At 50.0% G+C, this 23,170-nt stretch overlaps 1 protein-coding gene across 1 annotated transcript in view; it reads right to left on the bottom strand.

Moving 5' to 3' along the window:
* Cdh4 (cadherin 4) overlaps positions 1–23,170 on the bottom strand; it is a 469,526-nt gene that overhangs the window by 56,459 nt on the left and 389,897 nt on the right. The window contains exon 5 of the mRNA XM_076930353.1: positions 1,324–1,479. Within this exon, the coding sequence (XP_076786468.1) occupies positions 1,324–1,479 (156 nt within the window). The remainder of the gene's footprint in view (positions 1–1,323; positions 1,480–23,170) is intronic.

Raw genomic sequence — 23,170 nt, 5'->3', positions numbered from 1 at the left:
CTCAGGACTTGTGGCTTAGAAGAGACAAACCACATTCCTGAGGTTACTTCCCCAGTTGTTCCGCACAGCACCCTACTCCTCAAGGCTTGTAGGGGTTTGTTGGGACAAGCAGCGACAGACTGAAGCTCCTGTAATCCCCCCTTACATAAACAGGCAGTAGAAAGCCCCAGGGCCAAGCTCTGTCCTTGCCTGAGGATATAGTGTGGACAACCTGACAAGTCCTTGTGCACATGGGGCATCCTTTGGAGAGAGGAGATGGATGATCAATTCTGAACAAATGGCCATCAGACAGAGGAGTAACAGGGTCAGCTTGCAATCAGCACAGAGCTGAAGCAAGAGGTTGCAGCAATTAACATGACAGTATGGGGCAGACAGAGAATTCTGCCTTTGTTCTCAGCTGGTTGTCAAGCACTGGGCATCCAATATCTTGGCATTTAGCCGCAGGCACACACAGCACCCTGAACATGCCCACCTTTGCGCTCTTCACCTGATAGGGCTGTGATCTTCATAACTATACCACAGCTGAGATCTCTCCATGCTGAGAGGCCTGAGTCCAGGGTGGGCTCAGTAACTTGCCTGAGGGTTACAGAGGTAAAGTGCTGGCACTGGCTCTCACAGGTGCTGGAGCAGAGCTTAGAGCCCAGGGGATCAGTCACAATGTCATTTGACCATCATGAGAGAGAGAGAGAGAGAGAGAGAGAGAGAGAGAGAGAGAGAGAGAGAGAGAAAGAGAGAGGCAGAGAAAGACAGAGAGAGGCAGAGACACACACAGAGACAGAGAGAGAGAGAGAGAAGGAGGAGGAGGAAGAGAAGGAGGAGGAGGAGGAGGAGGAGGAGGAGGAGGAGGAGGAGGAGAAGGAGAAGAAGAAGAAGAAGAAGAAGAAGAAGAAGAAGAAGAAGAAGAAGAAGAACAACAACAACAACAACAACAACAACAACAACAACAACCTGGCTGGCTCCCTCATATGCTAGTGGGGTGAGGAGAAAGTTGAGTCCTCTCTTTTCTCACTATTTCTCCTTTCTGAGAGGCTCTTGCCTTAGGACCCCCCCCCCCCGCCCCCCAGAGATAGCACATGAATGAAAGGCGAAAGATCTAACCTGGGAAGGGACTGGCAGTGCTGAGTTAAGTCCATTCTGGCCTGGAAGCTCTGAGGCGGAGCTTAGCAAGCACACTTTGACCAGCCTGCTGGTGGACGCCGGGGCCCTCCTCTTGTAGGTGCTAGTGTGCCTGCAGACACGCTGCCAGTGTGGAAGGGTGTGGAAGGGTGGACAGTCTTCAGACCACCAGTTACTGCTTGCTCTCTTCCATACACGGATACTTACGTGGTAAGAGGCTCTTTCCTCCCGGTCCATGGGCCGAGTGACATACATGCGGCCAGACATGGAGTCGATGTTGAAGACCTCCATGGGGGGCTGGTCGGCGCCCACACCCGTGATGCTGTAGCGGATGGGGATGTCATTGTCTTTGTCCGACCTGATCTGAAAGGCACAAGAATGCAGATGGGAGCTACAGCTGACACATTCATCCTGACCTGCAGGGCTCACGCTTGCCCACAATCTCAGAGCACCAAGGGTCACTGCTGGGACAGCACAGCAACATCTCACACGGAAACACACTTGTCCCTTTAATAAAGCAACCAGTCAGTCACTCCACCCTAGGGAATTCACTTCCCTTCTGTGCTCAAACACCTCCTATGAGAAAGAGCCGATCCAGTCTGAACAGGTTTTAGGTGTGTGTACAGTAAGGCAACCTGTGTCCTAGAGTGATCTTTGAGACAAAAATTCCCACTTACCAGCTAATGCCTATGCATGACTAGGCATGCATATGATTAAAATACCCCATGCCTGCATAAAAGGCCTGTTTCTATATGTCAATCAAAAGTTTATCAGAGCAGAAAACCATACCCCATCTCCACAACCAACCTCTCTTCCTCAAGGGCCCAAAACTAGCTTCCAGGAATACACAGGCTTTCGAGGACTGGCTCAGGCTTGATGTTCCCTGCATGTGGCTACTTTGTATTTTCTCTTCTAAATAAAACTCTTTGCTACACTGATATTTACGGCTCAGACAGCAACCACTAGGAACAGAAGGGCAGTCGGTGGACAGGGAGTTACCAGGTACCACCAATCTCATGCCCAGCAGCTCACCAGGTGACAGGTTGGTACAAGGCACACTATTTTGATTGTTTTTTGTTTTATTTTGAGGCAGGGGCTCCATGTAGCTCAGGTTAGCTCAGGTTAGCTCCATGTAGCTCAGGTGTAACTGAGAATGACTTTGAATTTCTGATCCTCCTTTTACCTGCCAGGTCCTGGAATGACAGGCAGGCACCATTAAGTCCAATTTACACAGTGCTGGTGTAGAGTGAAAAATTATAAAGATATCTATATCTATATCTATATATGCTTTTTCTTTACCCTAGACCTAGACCTGAGCAAAAGAATGTAAGTTCCAGAAAGTGGGACTGAATGTAAGATTTTCACTGCCCCGGGACACATTCCAGGTGGAGGACATTATCCCTGAATCAGAGGACACTTACTGGATTACATTCCTCAAGCCTCAGGGAGAAGACCCCACCTGTGGGTGGGAAAAGCCCAAGGCAGGAAGACACATTCCTGACCACAGAGAAAGATGCAAACCATCTAGGTGGGGCTATAGCCAGAAGAAGTGAAAAATAGTTTACCTGAAATAGTTGGTAATGATCGTTTAGGGTAGGTTCCTCTGAAATGTTCCACTGTTCTGGGTTACCCCCCACTCCCCCTTGGTCTTTCCAGTGTTACAACCTGTTGGTGTTCAAACTTTGTAAAGCAACCAATCATGTGTAACCGCGCGAAAATACAACCAATCATGTGTAACCTCATGAAAATTCCTCCCTTTCCCTATAAAAGAAACCCCTCAGCTTGCTGGCCTTTTGTCAAAATTCTGTTCCTTCATGGACAAGCAGTTTTGACCTTGGCTAGCCAACTTCCCAATAAACCTCTGCTGATTGCATCCAGGTATGGTTTCTTGTGATCTTTGGGTGGTCGTGATTTCCTGAGACTTGAAGAAGGGTCTCCCGAGTTTGGGGGTCTTCATTGGGAACCCAGGGCTTCATGCACACTAGGCAATCACTCCACCGACTGAACTACATCCCAGCCCTCAGTATTTCAAGTTCATGTTGAGCTATGGCTTAGTATCCCAGGCCATAAAGAGACACCAGCAAGAGGTACCTGCCAGAGGGAAGTCCCCATCCACACAACACTCAGTGTCTGTTGGGTGGGACACTTCTTTGCATGAAATGAGACAGGAATCCCAGTGGGAGGTGAGAGAACTTGGAGAACAGATTTTCTCTTCAGTTTTATTTGTACACTAAACTGCAAGGTGGATTCAGAGAACTCCCAATTCCTAAAAATTTAGCTGATGGAGAACATCTTTCTCTCTTTTCTTTCCTCAATTTTAAGGATAAGTTGATTTTAAAAATTTAATTAAGACTCCTAAAGCAGGTGTAGAGTGAAAAATTATAAAGGCCATTTTTATGAAATATGTGTAGATTTCTCGCCTTAGAAAAACTTACTTTCTCAAGAGTACCTGAGCAGGAAAAATGCAGACATTCCTGATTACAGATAAAGATGCTACCATCTAGGTGGGGCTATAGCCCTATAGCCGGGGAAAAAATAAAGATAGTAATCTGAAATGGCAGGATAGGGCACAATGGCATGGTAAAAACCACATTTTTGAGAAGAATGCAGGGCGATTTCCACATGACACTAATCATTTAGGGTGAGTACCTCTGAATTGTTCCATTGTTTTCATGTTTTGTATCCTTGACAACCCCTCGCCCCGCTTCCCACTCCCCTGGTTTGTGGTTTTTCCCTTTAAAACTCTCCAAGGACTGGCTGAGGAGCTTGGACCTTGACTCCAGCGTGAGTACCTGGTCAGACCACTGGCCGCCAGCTCTTTCCCTAATAAACCTCTGCTGATTGCATCCAGGTATGGTTTCTTGTGATCTTTGGGTGGCCGCAATGTCCTGAGGCTTGAGGAAGGGTCTCCAGAGTTTGGAGCTCTTCATAGGAGCAGGGACTGTCTCTGACTCTGTTGCCTGCCCTTGGGTCCCTTTCCCCTAACTGGGCTGCCTTGTTTAACTTCAATAAAAGAAGATGAACCTAATCTTACCACAACTTGATATACTAAAGCTGGTTGATAGCCATGGGAGACCTCCCATTTTCTGAGGAGAAGGGGAGGAGAGATGGCTGGAGAGAAGGGAGGTGGGAGGGAGGCATTGGGAGGAGAGGAGGGAGGGGAAGCTCCAATCAGAGATATAAAGTAAATAATAAAAGATTTAATTAAAATATAATTATGGCTGGGCAGTGGTGGCACACGCCTTTAATCCCAGCACTTGGGAGGCAGAGGCAGGTGGATTACTGAGTTTGAGGCTAGCCTGGTCTACAGAGTGAGTTTCAGGACAGCCAGGGCTACACAAAGAAACCCTGTCTCAAAAAAACCCAAAAAAAACCAAAACAAAAAAAAAACCCCAAAAATATATAATTATATTGTTACTCTTTTTCCCTTTCAAATTCATGGGCTTTCAAATTTGCAAGAGGTTAAATTGAAGAGTTTTGAATTAATATAGCCTTGGCAGAAGAGATTTTAGGACAGCCTAGTGTTGACTGTGTCTTACTGTTATTAGTGGTCTCTCTTATGTAGATCTACAATGAAAAGAAGCAAGCAGAGTAAAGAAAAATGCAAAATGTACAGTTTAAAGAGAAAAAGAGCACCAGGAAGTGTAAAGTAGAAGACAAGTTCCAGTGTTCAAGGAGATAAAAAGTTTAAAGAAAAGCCTGTTACTAAATGGGATAAAGGGAGTGGTGACCTCGGGGCAAGACTCTACCCAGCTATGCTTCCAACTTGTGAAAAGGGATTTAAAGAAAAGCTTCAGGGGAGAAAGGAACCATCAACAACAGAAAGATGATACAAATGTAACTGAACAGGGCTTCCGGTTCCCAGCCCCAGCAGGCAGCCGAACTTGGCAGCTGTGGTGGTTTGAATAGGTTTGACCTCCATAGACTCAAGGGTTTGAACGCTTGGCTCCTAGGGAATGGCACTATTAGGAGGTGTGGCCTTGTTGGAAGAAGTGTGTCATTGAAGGGTTGGGCTTGGAGGTCTCCTATGCTCAAGCTATGCCCAGTGTGGGACACAGTCTCCTGCTGCCTGTGGATCAAGACGTAGAACTCTCAGCTCCTTCTCCAGCACCATGTCTGCCTGCCTTCTGCCATGCTTCCTGCCATGATAATGAACTGCCCCTCTGACACTGAAAGTAAGCCCTCAATTAAAAGCTTTTTCTCATAAGACTTTCCTTGATCATGGGGTCTTTCACAGTAATAGAATAGTGACCACACACACACACACACACACACACACACACACACACACACGATTAAATATGTAAACACAACCCAAGTCTATTTAATGTTGCTTGTTGCTTGTGTGTGTGTGTGGTTTTGTTTGTTGTTATTTGAAGGGGCTGGAATATTTGGGACTGGATAGCCATTTTGGGCACTCAACTCTGGGAAAGACTAATGCTCTGTCTTTCAGCAGTTTAAAATTGATCTAGTGAGGGGCCCATGTGATTTCTATGCTGGCATGTCAAAGGGAGAACCCTTCCTTCCTTCCTTCCTTCCTTCCTTCCTTCCTTCCTTCCTTCCTTCCTTCCTTCTTCCCTCCCTCCCTCCCTCCCTCCCTCCCTCTTTCCTTCTTTCTTTCTTTCTTTCTTTCTTTCTTTCTTTCTTTCTTTCTTTCTTTCTTTCTTTCGACAGTGTCACTATGGAGCCTATGCTGGCCTGGAACGCATTGTGTAGACCAGGCTAGTCTCTAGGTGAAAGAGTTTTTTGTCTGTCTGTCTCCTGAGTGCTGGGGTTAAAGGTGTGCACCACTGTCTCCAGCTGAGACCGCATTTCTAAGCCAGCATTTACCACCATCGAGCCACAGCTGGGTACACAAGAGTGAAGCCACCATCACCCTAGTCACCCTGGCAGCAGAAGGGCTGACATTGTCACAGGAGGCAAAAGTCTTTTACCTGTTGTGAGAAGGTGGAGTTTTCACCACAGGCATCATGAAGGTCAGGGACGACCTACAGCTGCTTGTGCTGGCTCTGGGAGAAGAAGCAGGTGGGACAGCCATGGGTAGGTATGGTATATAGTCTGTGGGGGTTCAGTTCTAGGCCCCCATTGCTTATGCTTCCATGACAAGGTGGGAATTGGGTGGTAGACATCCCCGCCTTTCTCTGTCAGCCAGAGCCATCTCTCCTTTCAGGAGTTTGTGACAGCTGTCAAAGCTTGTGACCTCCTGATCTGGGCATAGCAGAGAAAGTCTCCCATGGAGTCCGAGTTGTCCGAATATGCTGCCCTGGTGAGATGGATAGTCTCTGCAATGTTGGCTCTTCTCCATTTTGCAGAAAATGGGATTTAATAACCAGGGACATGGAGAGTCTAACAGAGAGAGAGCAGAGCCTGCCCTGTGCCTGTGTCTGAGTTCTTGGTACTGAAGAGTAAGGGACAATTCCCACAGACGTGAGGTAAGATGGAAGCTCAGGCCACTGGGACAGGCCCCTGCCCTGGAGGACCAGGTACCCCTGGGTATGTTGGAAGCTTTGGCTCTGGGCTTGGACTTTGGGATCACAGTCAGGTCTCGAGTGATATTGTCTGAGTGGCAATGGATGAAGAAGGGGACACATAGAGCCAGGGATGGCCCTCTGCTGAGAGTGACTGGTGAGTGTCTCTAGTAGCCCTAAAACAGACACTGAATGTCACATACAGCTACTGCCACTTCCTATGCCTACTGGGCATTAATTATAACTGTGCTGAAAGGAACCACCATAGAGTTAATTTTTTTCTTTTGTAAAGGAGACTCATTGTGCCTTAATCATCTGCTAGGCCACTCGAAACACCTTCTGACATAGAGTGGCAGTGGACTGCTGAGCACGGCATCCAGGGGCTCTGCACAGACCTCGGAACGCTCGGCTTCTCTCATAGTTTACCTTGTGGAGAAGAAATACTGTATAAAGAAGCCTGGCAGGCCGGGGAGAGCACTTCCCTGTGATTTGTGACTGGAAAATGAGGAAAACATCGCAGACACGAATGCTGGGTAGGGAGCAGGAAGCTCAGGCAGCCCTCATGCCAGCTCCCGGCTGGGGACGCCAGGGAGTATTTCTCTGGCTTCTCTGCGTTTGTTGTTAGAGGACAGAACAGATGGTAAAAGGTTAGTTTAAAGTGATGTCTGCATTAAAATAATGTACAGCACCGGAGGCTGTGTTCACCTGGGGACAGTAGCCGGGCGCTCTGTCCTCAGAAAAAATGGAAGGAGGGAGGCCCCTCAAGTCCCCCCATATAGAGAATCTGCCATATTCAAATGAACTTGAAGCTGGAAAAAGTCACCATGTGGCTTCTTCCAGTTGCAGACACCTGGGTTTATTCTCAGTGTATTCAAGTGAGGAAGCAATGGGGCAGAATCACATCTGGATTCCAGATGTATGGGTGGTAGGGGAGGGAGGGAGGGAGAGAAAAAGAGGAACACTCAGAAAAGGCCCTCAGTTGAAGGCCAAAAACACATGGTGTACCAGGCCCTAAGGAGACACCACAGGGACACTCACTGTCCGGGAACAGGAGCTGTTCCACAAAGTGAAACTCCACAATTATAAATCTGGACAATGGCTATCAGTGACAAGAGTGTCTGTGAGGATGTGCCTGTGGAACATGGGGCAAGAGTAGCTCAGAGAACATGACACCAAATTGGGCTTCTTTACTCTTCTTATCCATGGCCAGTTATGGACACAGATGCATAAATGTTATCTGCACACACACCATACAGCACATACACAAACCACACACATACACAAACATGCATACTCAAAAACAAAGGGCTCAAAGATTCACTACAAACACGTCCAAACACATAAACACATGCAAGCCTCCACGCCCGCACCATGGCCTCTCTCCTCTGGGCACTGACCTCTGAAGGGGTCAGATATTTTGTGGCCAGTGGTCCTGTCACTCATGGCCCCCTGGTCCCTGCCCTGGCATTTCAAAAGATGCTCAGATAATCCTTAGGGTTGGCCTGTTCAGCAGGACACGGATCTCTAGTGAAGTGCTTCTGTGCCTTCTCCTTGTACTGTGCTAAACCTAGAGATTTTCCCGGGAGAACAGGTTGCAATTTCTCATTTTTGTTCCCGCTGAGAGTCTGCACGGCCTGCAGCGGCCTGGCTTCTTCTTCCAGTGAAGGGCTCCGAGTCGTGACGGCTGTGCCTCCCCTGTCCCTCAGCGCACACGCCAGTATGGAGACAGTGGATTTACTCTTGGCTGTGACTGCAGCCAGCGAGACTAGCTGGCCAAGAAAGGCAATTTCCCTTTAAAACCTGACTCTCCTGAAGCCCGGAGGTTGCACCTAAACACATTTGCAGCTTCCTGTGGCCTCAGCCATGTGCACATAAAACTCTGTTACTCTCAGGGATTGAACTTGATCCCACAGCTGACAGAGAATCAGGTTTTCTTGGGCTTTTGCTTTGCTCAGATACACCACCCCCATTTCTCCTTTCCCGCCCCACTGTCAGCAGTGATGTTCCACACACCCTGGGAATCCAGTAGGCCAACCTGTCCCTGACAGTAGCACGTTTGGTCCTGGATGGTGCAAACAGTAGGTGCCTCATAATTACTAGATGAACAAATTAAACCAGGAGTCACAGCCTGGGGGCAGGTAGTCAGAGAGATGGACAGGTCACTCACTCATCCTTCTGTTGGGAAACCATGGCTGCCGAGGCCCTAAGAAAGGCTTTTTGCAGGACAGCTAGCCATCCCGTGGTCCAGAAGATGGAGAGTGGGCAGGCTGTGGAGGGGTGGGGAGAGAAGAGCTACACAGCCTGAGGCTTGGCAAAGCTGGTCAGATGCTGAGGTCTCTGAGAACCATACTGCATGGAGAACAAGACAGAGAAGGCAGAAGTGGAAGGAGAGGGGAGGGAAGGTGGTGACACGGCACATGACCACAGCTCACCGGAGCCTGGCCTGGAGACCGCTGGGAACACATAGCAGAAGATGAAACCACACACACTGTGGCTTCTGCACTTAATTGCCCTGGTAGACAAGGGAAGTCCCAGCAGCTACTCTCCAATCTACTCTCTGTCTCTGGGCTTATACCTCTTTGCAGAATTATGTCTTCCCACCCAATGTGTGCACATCAGGATGTGGTAGCCTGGTCATCTGCTCTGACACTAGCTCAGTGGCCTAGCCTGAGGAGGAGCTGTCTAGGAATCTCTAGCCCTTCAGAAGTCCTCAAAAGACCATTAGAACATTCCAGAATGCTAAGCTTTCTGGCCACCATCTAGCCCATACTACAGATATAGCCACTGAGGCCAAAGATTTCATGTGCAACTAGAACCTAGGGCAGAGTTCCAGGTCCTGTTTAGTGGTCACATTACCTTTATTCAAGTGCTAGCACCCGCTCACTGTGGCCAGCCCTGCAGATGTGGGTCCTGGACACTCAGGTGGTTGTCTGTCAAAGCTCCCTGTTTAAAACTTGCATGGTTTTGTCTTTGTTCCTGGGCAGAGCTTCATTTTAATTGTTCTGGTAAGTGATTGTGAAAGGGCAGCACTGTGGTTTGTGAGCTTGCTGTGTAGAGTAAAAAATTATAAAGATTTTTATCTATATATCTATATCTATGCTTTTTCTATACCCTAGACCTGAGCAAAAGAATGCAAGAAAGCAGAACTGGATGTAAGATTCCAGGCTTTCACTGCCCCAGGGGAAGAGCAACATTCCTTAGGCCTCAGGGAGGGGGACCCACCTGTGGGTGGGGAAGGCCCAGGGCAGGAGGACACATTCCTGATCACAGAAAGGGATGCAAATCATCTGGGTGGTTCCAAGAAGTAGCTAACTTTCCACTGTTCTTGGTTATGCTCCTCCCGCCCCCCAGGTTTTCCCAGTGTTACAGCCTGCTGATGTTCAAAATTTGTAAAACAACCAATCATGTGTAACCGTGTGAAGATGCAACCAATCATGTGTAACCGCGCGAAAATTCCTTCCTTTCCCCACCCCATGCTATAAAAACACCCCCTCAGCTTGCTGGCCTTTTGTCAAAATTCTGTTCCTGCGTGGATGAGCAGTTTTGACCTTGGCTAGCCAACTTTCTCCCTAATAAACCTCTGCTGATTGCATCCAGGTATGGTTTCTTGTGACTTTTGGGTGGTCGTGATTTCCTGAGACTTGAGGAAGGGTCTCCCGAGTTTGGGGGTCTTCAGCTGTAGGTCTCATTGAAGAGCTTCTTGCTGGGTGGTGAGTGCTGAACCATAAGCAGACATCGGTATGACCCACTTCAGGGCTCAGGGATACACCCTGGAAGAGGGATACAAGATCTGGAGGGCGGGGAAGCGTGCTGTGAACTGCTGTGAACTGCTGTGAACTGCTGTGAACTGCTGTGAACTGCTGTGAACTGCTGTGAACTGCTGTGAACTGCTGTGAACGGTTACCTGTACAAGATGGAGCTTCAATGTTTCATTGTGACTCGGAGAAACCACGCCCCTCCCTGAGGAGCCAGGAAATGCTTATAGCAGTTAGCACTGAATGGTTACTGGTGAAGGGTGGGTGGGTCATTTCCCTCAGACTTCACTGTTAGATTGCCTATGATCTGGTGACTACCCCAACCCACATTCAGGCAAACAACCCTACTGAGTCACAAAAACCCAGCCATCCAACGAACCAGCCAACTACACAGAAGGATGGCAAAGAGGATGGACACTTGTGGAGAAGGTGTTTGGTGGGAGAGAAACGGTGTGTGTGTGTCTGTGTGTGAAAATGTCCAACATTCATCATAGACATGTGTGAAATCACCAAAGAAGAAACTTTGCAAGCAGCCAGTTTCAGCCGGCTGCTAAAACTGCTCTCATCAAACAAATGGCACAAACTTGGGGCCTGCCGCGCCCCCCTCCCCCACTCTTCCTGGAGTTTTGCACATTCTTGAGGAGATTTAAAGTGTTTCCCATGTGCAGTGAAATTGAGCCTTCAGTTATTTTTACGAAGGTCCCTGTAGTGGGAATTCCCAGCATGGGACAGGTGTGAGACACCATGGCCATTGTACATGCTGTTCACAGTGACTTGGCGTTTTATAAATCACGGGGAAACCCTCAAAGTCATGAGTACTAATGAAAGTTGTGATATGTTCTTACAAAATTTGCCTGGTGGGGAAGAGGGGATTAGTTGGTCTCAGCGATGCCCTTCAGGTTGCACCAAATTAATAAGGCCGGGCTCTCTTAATTTCTAGTGGGCGATTGGGCGGGCTTTATTGCTGACAGTGTAGGCGTGTGCATGCTTGACCTGCTGGGAACACAGAGGCCTCACTAACTTTAGGGGATTGTCATTTTCCTACAGGGAGAGAGTAATGTGCTCTGCCCTCCCCAGCTGTGAGAGGCCCCAGAGCAGCCCCTCACAGCCATTCCTCAGGCACCTCCCTCTTTTTAACTCTTGTTATTTTGAGACAAAGTTTCTCACTAGTCTGTCCAGGGATCTCCAGGGATTCACCATCCCTGCTTTGCCAGCCCTGGGATTACAAGCCACTCCACAACACCTGGCTGCGGGTGTGTTTTGAGACAATGTTTCTCACTGGTCTTGCCCGTGATCTCCTGGGATTCACCATCTCCCTCTTGCCAGCCCTGGGATTACAGGTGCGGTCTGCGATACCTGCTGCGGGTGTGAGTTCTGGGGATTGAGTTCACGTATTTGTGCTCACAAGGCTTTCCCGTCCATCATAGGGTGTCTGTCCATCAATCAGATGAGCATGTCTACATTTATTCAGAATAATAGCCTCTGTGCATCAAGGTTCGGGATTCGCTGGCCACACAGGACTCCTTACGCTTTCAGTTTTCAGGAAGAGCTTCTTTTAAAAATAAAGATTTAAAAGCTACTTGAAAAAAAGAAAAGCTTTAAAGCCAAGCTTAGAAAAAGTACATTTAGCAAAGACAGTTTCTACCCTGGCTCCCCATGGTGAGTGTGTCCTCTCACGGGTAGTGTCTGCCTGCCTGCCTGCCTGCCTGCCTGTTTGTCCATCTGAAGACACACAGAATGAGGCTGTCCCACTTCTTAGGTAATCGGTAGTAGCCATGCATTTTTCGAACATGCTGCCATGCTCAGCTTTTTATGTCAGAGCTGGGACTTGAACTCTGGTCCTTACACTTGCCTGGCAAGCACTTTAACAACAAATCCATCCATCTTCCCAGCTCCTTAGCTTGTTTTCTGACAAAGCCTTGCTATATAGTCCAGATTGGCCTCAAAATCAGGATGTCCCCCACTGTACATTCTGAGTGCTGGGATTACAGCTGTGCACCACCGTGCCTGGCTTTCTCCTTTGCTTCCTTTCTTTGATAGTTCTGATCCAGGTTTTGTTTTAGACTTCTCCATGCTCTCCGCCAGGAAGGGTAAAATGAAAGTGGGTGTGTCACCCAATGAAGTAAGAGCAGCAGCCTAGTCAGAACAGACACCAGCTCAGGGAGATGTGGCTGGGCTTCCTGCAGCAAGCGGGTGTCTGGTTCTGATGTCCCTGGAGACCGAGCACATCTGTAGGTATGGAGTCACGGCTCACACAACAATTCTTCCAGGAATGGTATTTTCTGAAGCTTGCTAAGGTGCTTCCTTCTGGAACACATGTCAACTAGTGTCACATTCCCACCCGTGGACACTTGGGCTGGGCACCCTGGACACTCTCTGTCTGTCCTGTGCATGTTCCTGTGGCTCCTGTGGCAGGTGGTGATGTCCAGTAGACACAAGTTGAGATAAAGGCATCAGTGACAGGTTCTTACATAAGATGACACTGTGGCCAAGACCTGGACCAAGAGAAGAGACAGCCACCTGGGTGATTGGGGGACAATGTCTCAGGAGAAAATGTCTAAGAAACCTCAACGGGCTGAGGAAGCTCAGAGCCAGAGGAGCTAAGCTGTCACACTCAAGGACTAGCAAGGTGGCCAGTGTGAAGGGGCGGAGCAAGCAAGGACAGTGTGTGTGGGGGGCAGTGCTCAGAAGACCAATGGTGGGGGCCCAAGGAAGACTTGTGGGATCCTGGCTTTTGTCTTGGTGACAAGAGACCAGCGGAGGGGTGAGCGGAAGGTGCCGCTGGCTGTCATGTTTCTAGGAACATCCGGTCTTGTGTTAAATGGTGCCTGCAGCAGGAGTTAGGGCTGATGCAGGAGAGTGGCATAGGAGTCATGGAGACAATGCCGCTGAGGGACAGCAATGGTGTTGGGGCAGATGGCAGAGGGTGACTGAGGTATGTTTTGGGGTTCCAGATGGCGTGCTCTGGAGACAGATCACATGCAGCATGTGAGCAGAGAAGGGACACAGGATTTCAGGCCACTGGGAAGACAGGGGTGATGCCCGTGGGAAGCGTGGGTTCACGTTGAGGGACTCGGGTTTATGGAACATGCTCACTTTGACATTTGAGCAGTGGGATGTCCCAAGCACAGTGGGTTGGACTCAGCTCCATCCCAGTTCAAATTCTGGCTCTACTGATTTCTGTGAGCGGTCTTGGACAAACTTATTCTTTTAAAACATGCCTCAGTTTGCTGCATGTTAAAAACAGACAGAACGTTGCCTCCGGGGCCTGGGTGAGTACTGAGTGAAGTGTGGCTGCTTCATCTCCTGTCAGAGCCCAGCGTGGTTGTGACGGACACACCTGGAGGTGAGTGGTGGGATCTGACAGGTCTTAACATTACGGGGTGAGTACGGTGGTGTGAGAAGGGGAAACCCACCCTCTCTACAGTCTGTAGGTCAAATCAGAGAGTCTGTTCTGCCACTCACACATGTGATGACTGCATCTGAGGTCCTGGACGGAGGGCATGGCAACGGACAGCAAACGGACAGCAGGGAAGGTTGGGGCTCAGAAACCATCCTCAGACATCATCCTTGGTGCCGAGGCAGCCACCAGCACATAGACAACCTAACTGCTGGTGTGATCGTGAAGGAACCGAGTCTGTTCCTACTGTGTGTGTGGTCCTGTCTTACCCCAGCCACCTTCTGTAGACTAACGGGAAGGATACTGAGACACAATAGGCCTTGATTAAAGCGTCCTTTTGTTTGACACCAAATTCTGACTTCCCATTGAGGTCTTTCTCCCCAATTTACCCAGATAAACCTTCGAGACCAATATTAGAACTACAAGCCTGAATGCATAGCTTCTCTTCATAGCAGATGGCCTGACTCGGGTATGGAGGTGACGGGAACTCTGTTTCCTTAGGGAGATCTGTGGCTTCAGCGGTGACTTCACAGGCCTCTTTGCTTTATGGTCTACCTTCCTCACGGTGCCCTCATCTAAACACTTAGTCCATACTGCTGTAGTGGGAAGGGGGAATATCCTTTTGTATTCTTCTCCATATTCGCCAGACTCAAGGAAGAGCTGATACGCATTTCTCTCCACCCCACTCACCTAGTATCCTGCCCCAGCAGGGCGGCCCTGGGGGCGTCTTCGAAGGAGGCCACAAAATGGGGAATGTCCTGGAGAAAAGCCTGCACCACACAGAGCCACCATCCTAAAGCTGTGGGGAGACGTTTTCCCAGGAGACGACATGTTTCTTCCATTTTCCCAGGAGACATGTTTCTTCCAACACCCGGTGGAAAAATTACAGGCAAAACGAAGAAACTGTGGCCAAGAAAAGAATGCTCCTCCCAGTGGCTCTCCACCCTCCAGCAATTCCGGAGCCTTGGGACAGCGCAAGTTCCCAGATTTCTGATAAAATCCGTCTCTATGCACTAATGGAGGGAGTGGCCGGCCATGAGCTTTCGAGTAGAATATGTAGATAAGACGGTGGTGGCTGTGAAGTAGACTTGGTAGAGAATGGTAGGTCTCATTTTTCAACAGCAGACCGGCAGCAACATTCTTAAGCCTCCAGGTAGCTCAGCGGGCTTTAAGGGCAGAGGAATTCGGCAGATTTCAAAGCACACAAAGGCTTGATGATCAACAGCACCAAGCCCGAGTTTGGGATCAAACATCTCCGGTTAAAGCCCTCCTTCTGCCTCCTAATAGTGAATCCTGGGCAAGCCTAACTTCCTAATTCTCCGTCTGTTCATTCATGAAGAGGGACTTGAGATAGCCGCTGAACAAAGCCATCAAGAGGGTTAAAGAGAAGATGTCTTTACAGCAAAGAAGGTGACCAAGACACGAGGCTGGCAGCCTCCCCCTCCTCCCCTTCCTCCTCCTCCCCCTCCTCCCCCTCCTCCTCCTCCTCTCCCTCCTCCTCCCCCTCCTCCCCTTCCTCCTCCTCTCCCTCCTCCTCCCCCTCCTCCCCTTCCTCCTCCTCCCCCTCCTCCCCTTCCTCCTCCTCCTCTCCCTCCTCCTCCTCTCCTTCTCCCTCCTCTCCACATCAAATTCACTTTCACGCTGCCTCATCCGAACTCATCATCCTCTCCATCCACATCCTCATGGGCACCACTGACACTGCCTGTGCCACCGTCTTCCACAGCACCGCCATTTTCATCCATATCCACACTACCACGATAGTCATCTCTACCCACCAACATCGCCACCAACATCACGGCCATCCCACCACCACCACCATGCCCGTGTCACCGTCTTCCACACCACCACCATCACCATCATCTCCATCCACATCACCGGTAGTACAGTTGCCGGCATCACCACCACTGCCATCATCATAATCGTCATCTTCTTTCTCATCATCCCCATCATCAATCTATCACCACCATTATCATTGAGGGGAACTCATTTGCCCAAAAGAGGGAGAAGCGATATTCAATAGATGTGTTACCCGAGTATGGTGAAAAGCAGGTGAACCACAGAGGATGTAGCCGTGAGTGCCTGTGGGACCACACAATATTGTTTTCCCAATATTTTTGCATCATGAGGCTTGGCGCTTAATAAGGAGGATCAGATGCTGAGTCTGATGCCACCAACGTCAAACTCCCATGTGTAACTAAAGATTTTCCTTTTTGTATTCCTTGAGGACAGTGTGTGTGTGGTGACCCCAGAACATATTTTCCAGGTACTGTGGTGGCAAACTTGGCGAATGGCCATGTAGGTCAAAGGCTAGGATGTTCTTTTACTGCCACCTGCTGGCGACCAGGCATGTCCCTTTACCTTGCTGGTTCTAAGTCTGTCAGTGAGACAACCTCTGACACATCAGTTTGCATCCGGTTTCTTGCTCTTATGAGAGCACAAAACCAGGGGGGACAGTGGGCTGCATCTCAGTGGCTGGCTCGTGCTCTTATATCAGGGAGGAGTCTGACTGGCTTCATTTCTCCTGGAATCTAAGAGCCAGGGTAACCAAGAAAGGCCATCAGGTGGCACCTGCTGGCCGGCTTCATTGTGCACAGGTGTGAAGGGACCTCACACGTCTTTCGGAGCACGTGGGTCTCACAAGGAGGGCACCACTCCAGCCAGCTGTGCAGAAGCATTGCAGCGGGCATGGCAGGCACTGCCGCAGACCAGCCGCCCTTGCCTTCTCTTCTACAGCCTTGTTGATTTCAAGTCTCAAAGATTGGATTTCGCTGAAGAATCTGCAGGAGCGCTGGGCGGTGGTGGTGCACACCTTTAATCCCAGCACTTGGGAGGCAGAGGCAGGCGGATTTCTGAGTTGGAGGCCAGTCTGGTCTACAGAGTGAGTTCCAGGACAGCCAGGACTACACAGAGAAACCCTGTCTCGAAAAACCAAAAAAAAAAAAAAAAAAAAAAAAAAAAGAATCTGCAGGAGCGGCTCCATGAAAAAACCCGAGGCATCTGGAAAATTTGAAAATCTGACTCAAGACAATTGTCTGGGGGAGTAGAGAAGCAGCCCCTTTAAAAGAATGTACAAGTTCCTGTTCCCTCCTAATGTCTCACAAGCAGCCTGGCCCTGGCCCCTTGAGCCTTGACAGGAGACCCCCTACCCACCACTGCCTCTATCCCACATTGCTGTCCATCCCGGCCTCGGCAGGATGCTGATATTGTAGGAACAGGATAGAATTGCCAGGCACCAGCTCCTGAGAATCCATCCTGCCTGCACTTGATCACAAAGCCATCTACTCCCTTTCGCATGACCAGTCCTCAGGCTAGGCTCTGAGAGCTCAGGTCTGAACTCCAGGTCAGGCTTGGAGAAGTGGCCTGGACATGTCCAGTCTGTGATAGACCCCAGCCTTGGACAGGACAGAGAAAATGTGCTCCGGGCATCTGACAACTACAGACTTCAGGGTCCTTGGCAGGCCCTGCCTGACCTCCTGCTCAGCTTGCCCCAGCATGGTGGCCTGTCTCCCTGGCTCACTCAGGCAGATGGACAGGCTGCCCTGGGGACACCCTTTCTCTCTACAGACAGCTCTGGCTTCTAGCACTTCTTCTCCCGATGGCCTGTCAGATGATGCAGAGGCCCTTGTGACCCCATCCCCATCTGCATCAACAATGGGTCTCTTCTATGCCTGCGTTTCTATTTCTGCTGCTTGCCAGCTGGTCGCAGCGCTTTCTCACATGCTTGGCTCTCCTTCGTATGCTGAACTTGGAGGAATGGGCCTGTCACGGGCAGCCACTCAGGACCAGAGGCTCCCCAGTATTCACTGTGGACTCCGTGCTATAGTTAAGTCAGCCCAGGGTGACACTTGACAGGACCCTGCCTAGCTTATATGTGTCCCTGGGCTGGGAAATACTGTCACAGTCAGAGTGACAACTGTCTGGAAAGTGGATGCATGACTTGAGGCAGGCCAGTGGACCAGGTTTCCAGAGGCCTGGGACTTGGCCCCCTCCAGGGATGGTTGGTTTCTGTTCTCAGCCTGGTTGGCCCACAGGTTTTCAGGCAAATGGCAGAACACTGTTCTGATCTTTTTGCGGAGCCACTTTTGACAGAGGCATTAGCACCTATAAACTGACCTTCCCTGGTGGGGTATGGAGTGGGCGTCACCCAATCAACCAAAGCCTGAGTAAGACAGAGAGACCAGCGTTCTCCAGCTGGGGGAGGATTCCTCAGCAGAGGCCCACAGAGCCATGCTGAGCTTTGGCTTTTCCTGTGTCCCCTGCCTGCCCCCACAGCCTCCAAAACTACAAAGCTGTGCCATGTGGCAAGTCTCTATAAGCCTGCAAGGTCTCTGCCACTTTCCCGAGGAGCTGTGACTCTCACCACCTCTCTCCCTAGCCTGTCCGGAGACTGGTGTGCAGTGTCGGTGGTGAGGACTGCAGGGCAGGCAATGTGTGACCCTTAACCTGCTCTGGCAGATTTGCTTTCCAAGCCGATGGGGGCTTTTTCTGTGTCTGAGGTCTGACCCAAGCCATGCTGCCCTCATCAGTCAGGGAAAGCAATGAGGCAGTTGACCACTCTGACAAACTCACTGGCCTCTGGCGGGTCACACTTGATGGAAGTGGACCTCTAGCCTTGAGCTCAGTGAAGCCAGACAGGCTCCTGTGTAACCCTCCATGGATGAGGAGGGGGTTGAGGGAAAACAGCCTCTGGGTCTTTCTGAGAGATGTGTTTACTGAGTTTGGAGCCCAGCCCAGCAGTCTCCACTTTGTGCTGTGCACTTAGGAAATGCCACTGAATACTTTGGAGATTGTGATGGTGACAGTCCCTGAGTCACTTCTGCTGCAGGGTCCTGGGAGCGATAACTACACCAGTCACTTCTCTCTCTTTCAGGTTTTGTCTTAGAGCACGGCAGTTGTTCTCACTGTCTGAACACGGCACTCTCCTGTCCTGAGATTATCTATCCCCACTGTTACAACCATAGAGTCTGTTGTCACACTGAACACAGAAGGGTGGGTGCCATGCTAAGAATAGCTCACAGGTACCGACACTTCCAGCTAATGGACCAGTAACAGGTTGCAGGCGCTGAACTGCAGAAGCACAAAATAAGCAAACCATTGATAACCAAACACAGGGCCACAGTGAGCGAAGTGAGGGCGAAACCATCTTAATTAATTTCTATGCATTAAAAGACTAAGGAATATTACATAGTGAAAAGCAGCCTGTCATTGGGCCATCTTCTTGCTCTAAGGATATCATGTGTCACCAAGTTCACCACTTCTTCATCTGCACATGGGCCAGCAGCTTGCCAGCACCTCTTAGGTGAACTCAAGTTTAGCTCAGTTAAGAGGACTTTACCAGGTAGAGCATGGCATCTGCGCAGGCACACGTGTGGGGCGGGACAGGGCTGAGAACTCAAGAGAGCTGCCTTCTAGTCTACTGTGCTACAAACAGTTCCCAACAGCAGTCAGCTACAGTGGCCAAACTCAGCCCAGCATGAATCCTGTATTAGCATCAGCCCACAACTGGAATCCCTATCAGTCTCCGATCCAGCTCAGCCCCTGCCCTAGCTCAGTTCCTGCCCCAGGTCAGCTCCTGCTCCAGGTCATCCCTGCCACAGGTCAGCCCTCACCCCAGCCCAGCCCCTACTCCTGGCCTCAGCCCCAGCTCCAGTTCAGCTCCAGGCCCACATCATCCCCACTCCACAGTGAGCGCTCACTGTGGGCGGGGACATGCCCTAGGCATCTTACATCATAATTTTACACTACCCTCTCAGCCATTCCTAACCCGGCTTTACACTATCCAAGCTGATAGCCACTACCCACATGTGCCCAAACGCACTGTGTGTGTGTGTGTGTATGCACACGCATGCATGTGTGTACCTGTACATGTGGAAGCCAGAGGTCAGCCTTGGGTGTCATCCCTTGGGGGGGTGTCTCACCTTATTTTTTGAGACAAGACCTCTATAAGACATGGAACTTGATGATTAGTTTAGGCCGGCTGCCCAGAGAGCACAGTATCTACCTGTCTCCAGTCTTGAGCTCTGTGATTACAAATATGAACTGCCGTGCCTGGCAGGTTTTACCTGGGTGGTAGGGATCTGAACTCAGGCCCTCATGCTAGTTTAGCAAGCGCATTCCTGATTCCTGACCGAGCCATCTCCCCAGCCCTGCACTTAGCTTTACGAGGCTGCACGCAGGTAGACCGCAATGGTGTCACCCAGAACGGCCAGAATGTAGACACAAGAGTCGTTCAGTGAGCTGAGACACAGAAAGACATTGACAATATGGTCTCAGCTATGGACTGATGGTATCTGAAGACAGAAGAGAACCGATACCTGCTTCCTGCAAATGAGCCTGACACAACGAAAGGCATGCCGGGAATTCATTGTTCAAGTCCCCCACTGGGGCAGAAAGCAGGACAGTGCTTCCTGGGGCTGGGTGGTTAGGTTCAGTGAGGACAGCGCCAGAGTGTGCGTACAAGGAGCCCTGAATATGGTGGCAAGGGGTGAGTTACAATGGCGGCCATTGGAGTGTGCGCTTAGACACGTCTGCTATGGCAAATCCCACATCATGCCCATTGCACCACAAGGAAGAGATTTGCATCTCTTTTTCTTCTGGGCTCAGAGAGCAGGAGGTGGTGTGGGTGGCACTAACATCTGTACCTTTTTCTTCCAGGACAGCAAGTTTGGCTGTGAGTCCCTAAGGGTGGGTGCCAGCATGGCTTGGTGGTACTGGCTTACTGAATTACTTCCTGAATGCTCCCTGAATGGTGGTGTTTAAGGGACTTGGGTCTGAACGAGATGTGTAACACTGCCTGTGCTCAGTCAGGTGGACGCCATGAAAATTTGGCGAAATGAGACTGAATTACAATTGTGGGCTTCTCCTCCCTAAATAGGAAGGTCACTTCATCACCCTGAACAGACTCATGCAAAAGGCCATGTAGGAAGCATGGGATCAAGGAAGAGAGACGGCATTTGCCTCCTGTGTCTGCCTCATCTATGGGATTGAACGTGTTCCCCATAGCCTGTCCTGGCAGACCCCCTGCCACAGCCTGCCCCTGGACACACCAGGGAGTTGGGACTGGTGAAGGTGACACCAGCCTGCATGGTGTCATCTTTTTCTCTGTTTCATTCCCAGCAGCCCCCCTCCCACCTGTGCCCTATCCTAAAACTGGAGAATATGTTCAGATAATCCTGGGATACAAAAAGGTTTTACTTTTAATTAATATTTAAAATTTGTATTTTAAATATTTTAAATGAATGTTTTGCTTTTATGCATGAATATGTACCGTGTGTTTGCCCGGTGCCCATAGAGGCCAGAAGAGGGCATCGGATTCCCTGGAACTGGAATCACAGACAGCTATCTGTGTGGATGCTTGGACTGAACCCCTGAAGAGTTGGTTTAGAGCATCAGGTCGTAACCACTGAGTCATCTCTTCTGCCCTCACTATTTTTTGAGGCAGCGTCTCATGTAGCTCAGATGGGTCTCAAACTCAATTTGTAGAAGAGGATGGCTTTGAACTCCTGATCTTCCCACTTTTGCTTCCTGAATGCTGGGATGACAGGCGTGTGCCACCATGCTTGACTTTATGTGATGTTGAAAGATCACCCATGCTGGGTGAGAACTGAACCACTGTGGGATCTTAAGGACTATTACAGACCTTTTCACCCATGGGTGACTTACTTCCCCAAACAGAACACGTTCCTAGGAGAGGAGGGTCCTTCCCTCTCTGTCCTGGCCATCTCAAGCTGGCCTATGGCAGAGGTGGAGGCCTGATTCTTTTTCTGAAGACTGTTTGAAGGAGGCCTCATGGTAGAACAGTAGCATTCCTTACTCCAAAAGCTGCTCTCCACCCTGTTCAAAGTCAGTCAAAATTGTTGACCCCGCCCACCCATGTCCTTTCATGTCTCTCATTGGCTGGGTGGATCCCCGAGAGCCACAGGCTAACAGCTACCTGGCCGGCTCCCCAGAGAATTTGCATTTCACCAACACAACTAAAATAGCTCTTTTCAAAATGTCTTTACGTAGCACATGATGCTGAAAGAAGGGTTTGTAATTATGTGTATCACAAGTCATCCCAGCCCGGTGGGGGGCTCAGAGCCTTCATATAAATTATACGAATCAGCAGCAGAGGGAGGGAACCCCACGTGGTTCTTAAAGTGATGCTTTCTCCCCACGGATGCACACGGCACTAAATCACAGCAAAACAGCGCTGGGGGCTGGCACTGTGAAGGGAGTGCTGGGCTTCAGCCTGGCCGCCTTCCTAAATGCATATGATCATCGTAATGATGTATTTGGGGGAGACATGATAAATCACAGAACCAAGGGAGGCTGCGGCATGCAAATGCATTCGAAACGTTTCCCTGGGAGGCATGAGTGATGGGCTACAAACACACCTGAAACCTGGGCTGTAGAGCTTGTTCTCCGTGTCTGTCAGGGTCGCTTTCCTGAAGGGGCAGTTTTTAGGCCTCCCATGGTCCTTTGTGCCTGCTAACTCAGATCCCTCCCGGCCTGGTGCAGATGCTACACCGGAGGGTCTAGCAGCGGTGCACAGAACCCTCTCAGGTAAGGGGAGGTGCAAGATGCAGACCTCAGGGAAGGACGAAACTTGGTAGGTGTGACCCAAAAGGCAAGATCTTTCACTGGACACAGGCGTTAGGGGACCTCTGAGTGCAGCTCCGTGGCCATCTTTAGCAGCCCCACAGCTAGGTTGGAAGAATGACAGACAGATGTGTTTACTGCTGACTTGAATCATTAGAGGTTTTTAGTCAGGGATGGAGCTGTGCAGGGGTGGGGTGGGGTGGGGATCATTTGCATATTCCTTCCTTTTGATTTGGTCCCAAGGCTCATAGGACCCATAATGCACTTTCTTGCTTTGTAGAACTTGGACCTTGAGGGCTGTCCTCAGACTGAGCAGGGGGACAGTATAGGTTAGGTAAGGACAATAGCCTCTCCATGTGACTGTGTGCTGTAAGCTGTAAATGTCTGGGTTACAGTGGTCACTGAAGTTCTGGACTGGTACTGGTGGACTCAGTGTGTCCAACAGTCCTTGCTTGCTCCTATGGTGAGCAGGGAGATTGTCAGGGCAGCCACAGGTCTCCAATATCCACCTTCTAACCCGCATTCCATCCTAGCCCTCCCTCTGTGCAGCTGAGAGTAGATGGCGCTGGTCAGCTGTCCAGCCAGGTTTATGTGTGCTGCACACACTGTCAGAGAGCGACTACTCACTGGACTCAGGGACCCGTGGATGCGGTAAGATCTCGGATGTGGATGTCAGGAGCACAGCGTCAGAACAGGAGACAGTGAGCATGGGGGTCGGGGGGAGAGACCAGCTGGGCTGAAGGAGTGCCAAATGCCAGAAAGGTGGGCTCAGAGTCTGATAAGCAAAGCCCCAGGAAGCAGCCTGGACATGATGGGAAGCCAGAATTTGGCACATCTCAGGCTTTGTGTGT

This window comes from Arvicanthis niloticus, chromosome 2, assembly GCF_011762505.2.
Source record: "Arvicanthis niloticus isolate mArvNil1 chromosome 2, mArvNil1.pat.X, whole genome shotgun sequence".
Lineage (NCBI taxonomy): Eukaryota > Metazoa > Chordata > Mammalia > Rodentia > Muridae > Arvicanthis > Arvicanthis niloticus.
This window is presented reverse-complemented; position numbering and strand designations above follow the sequence as displayed.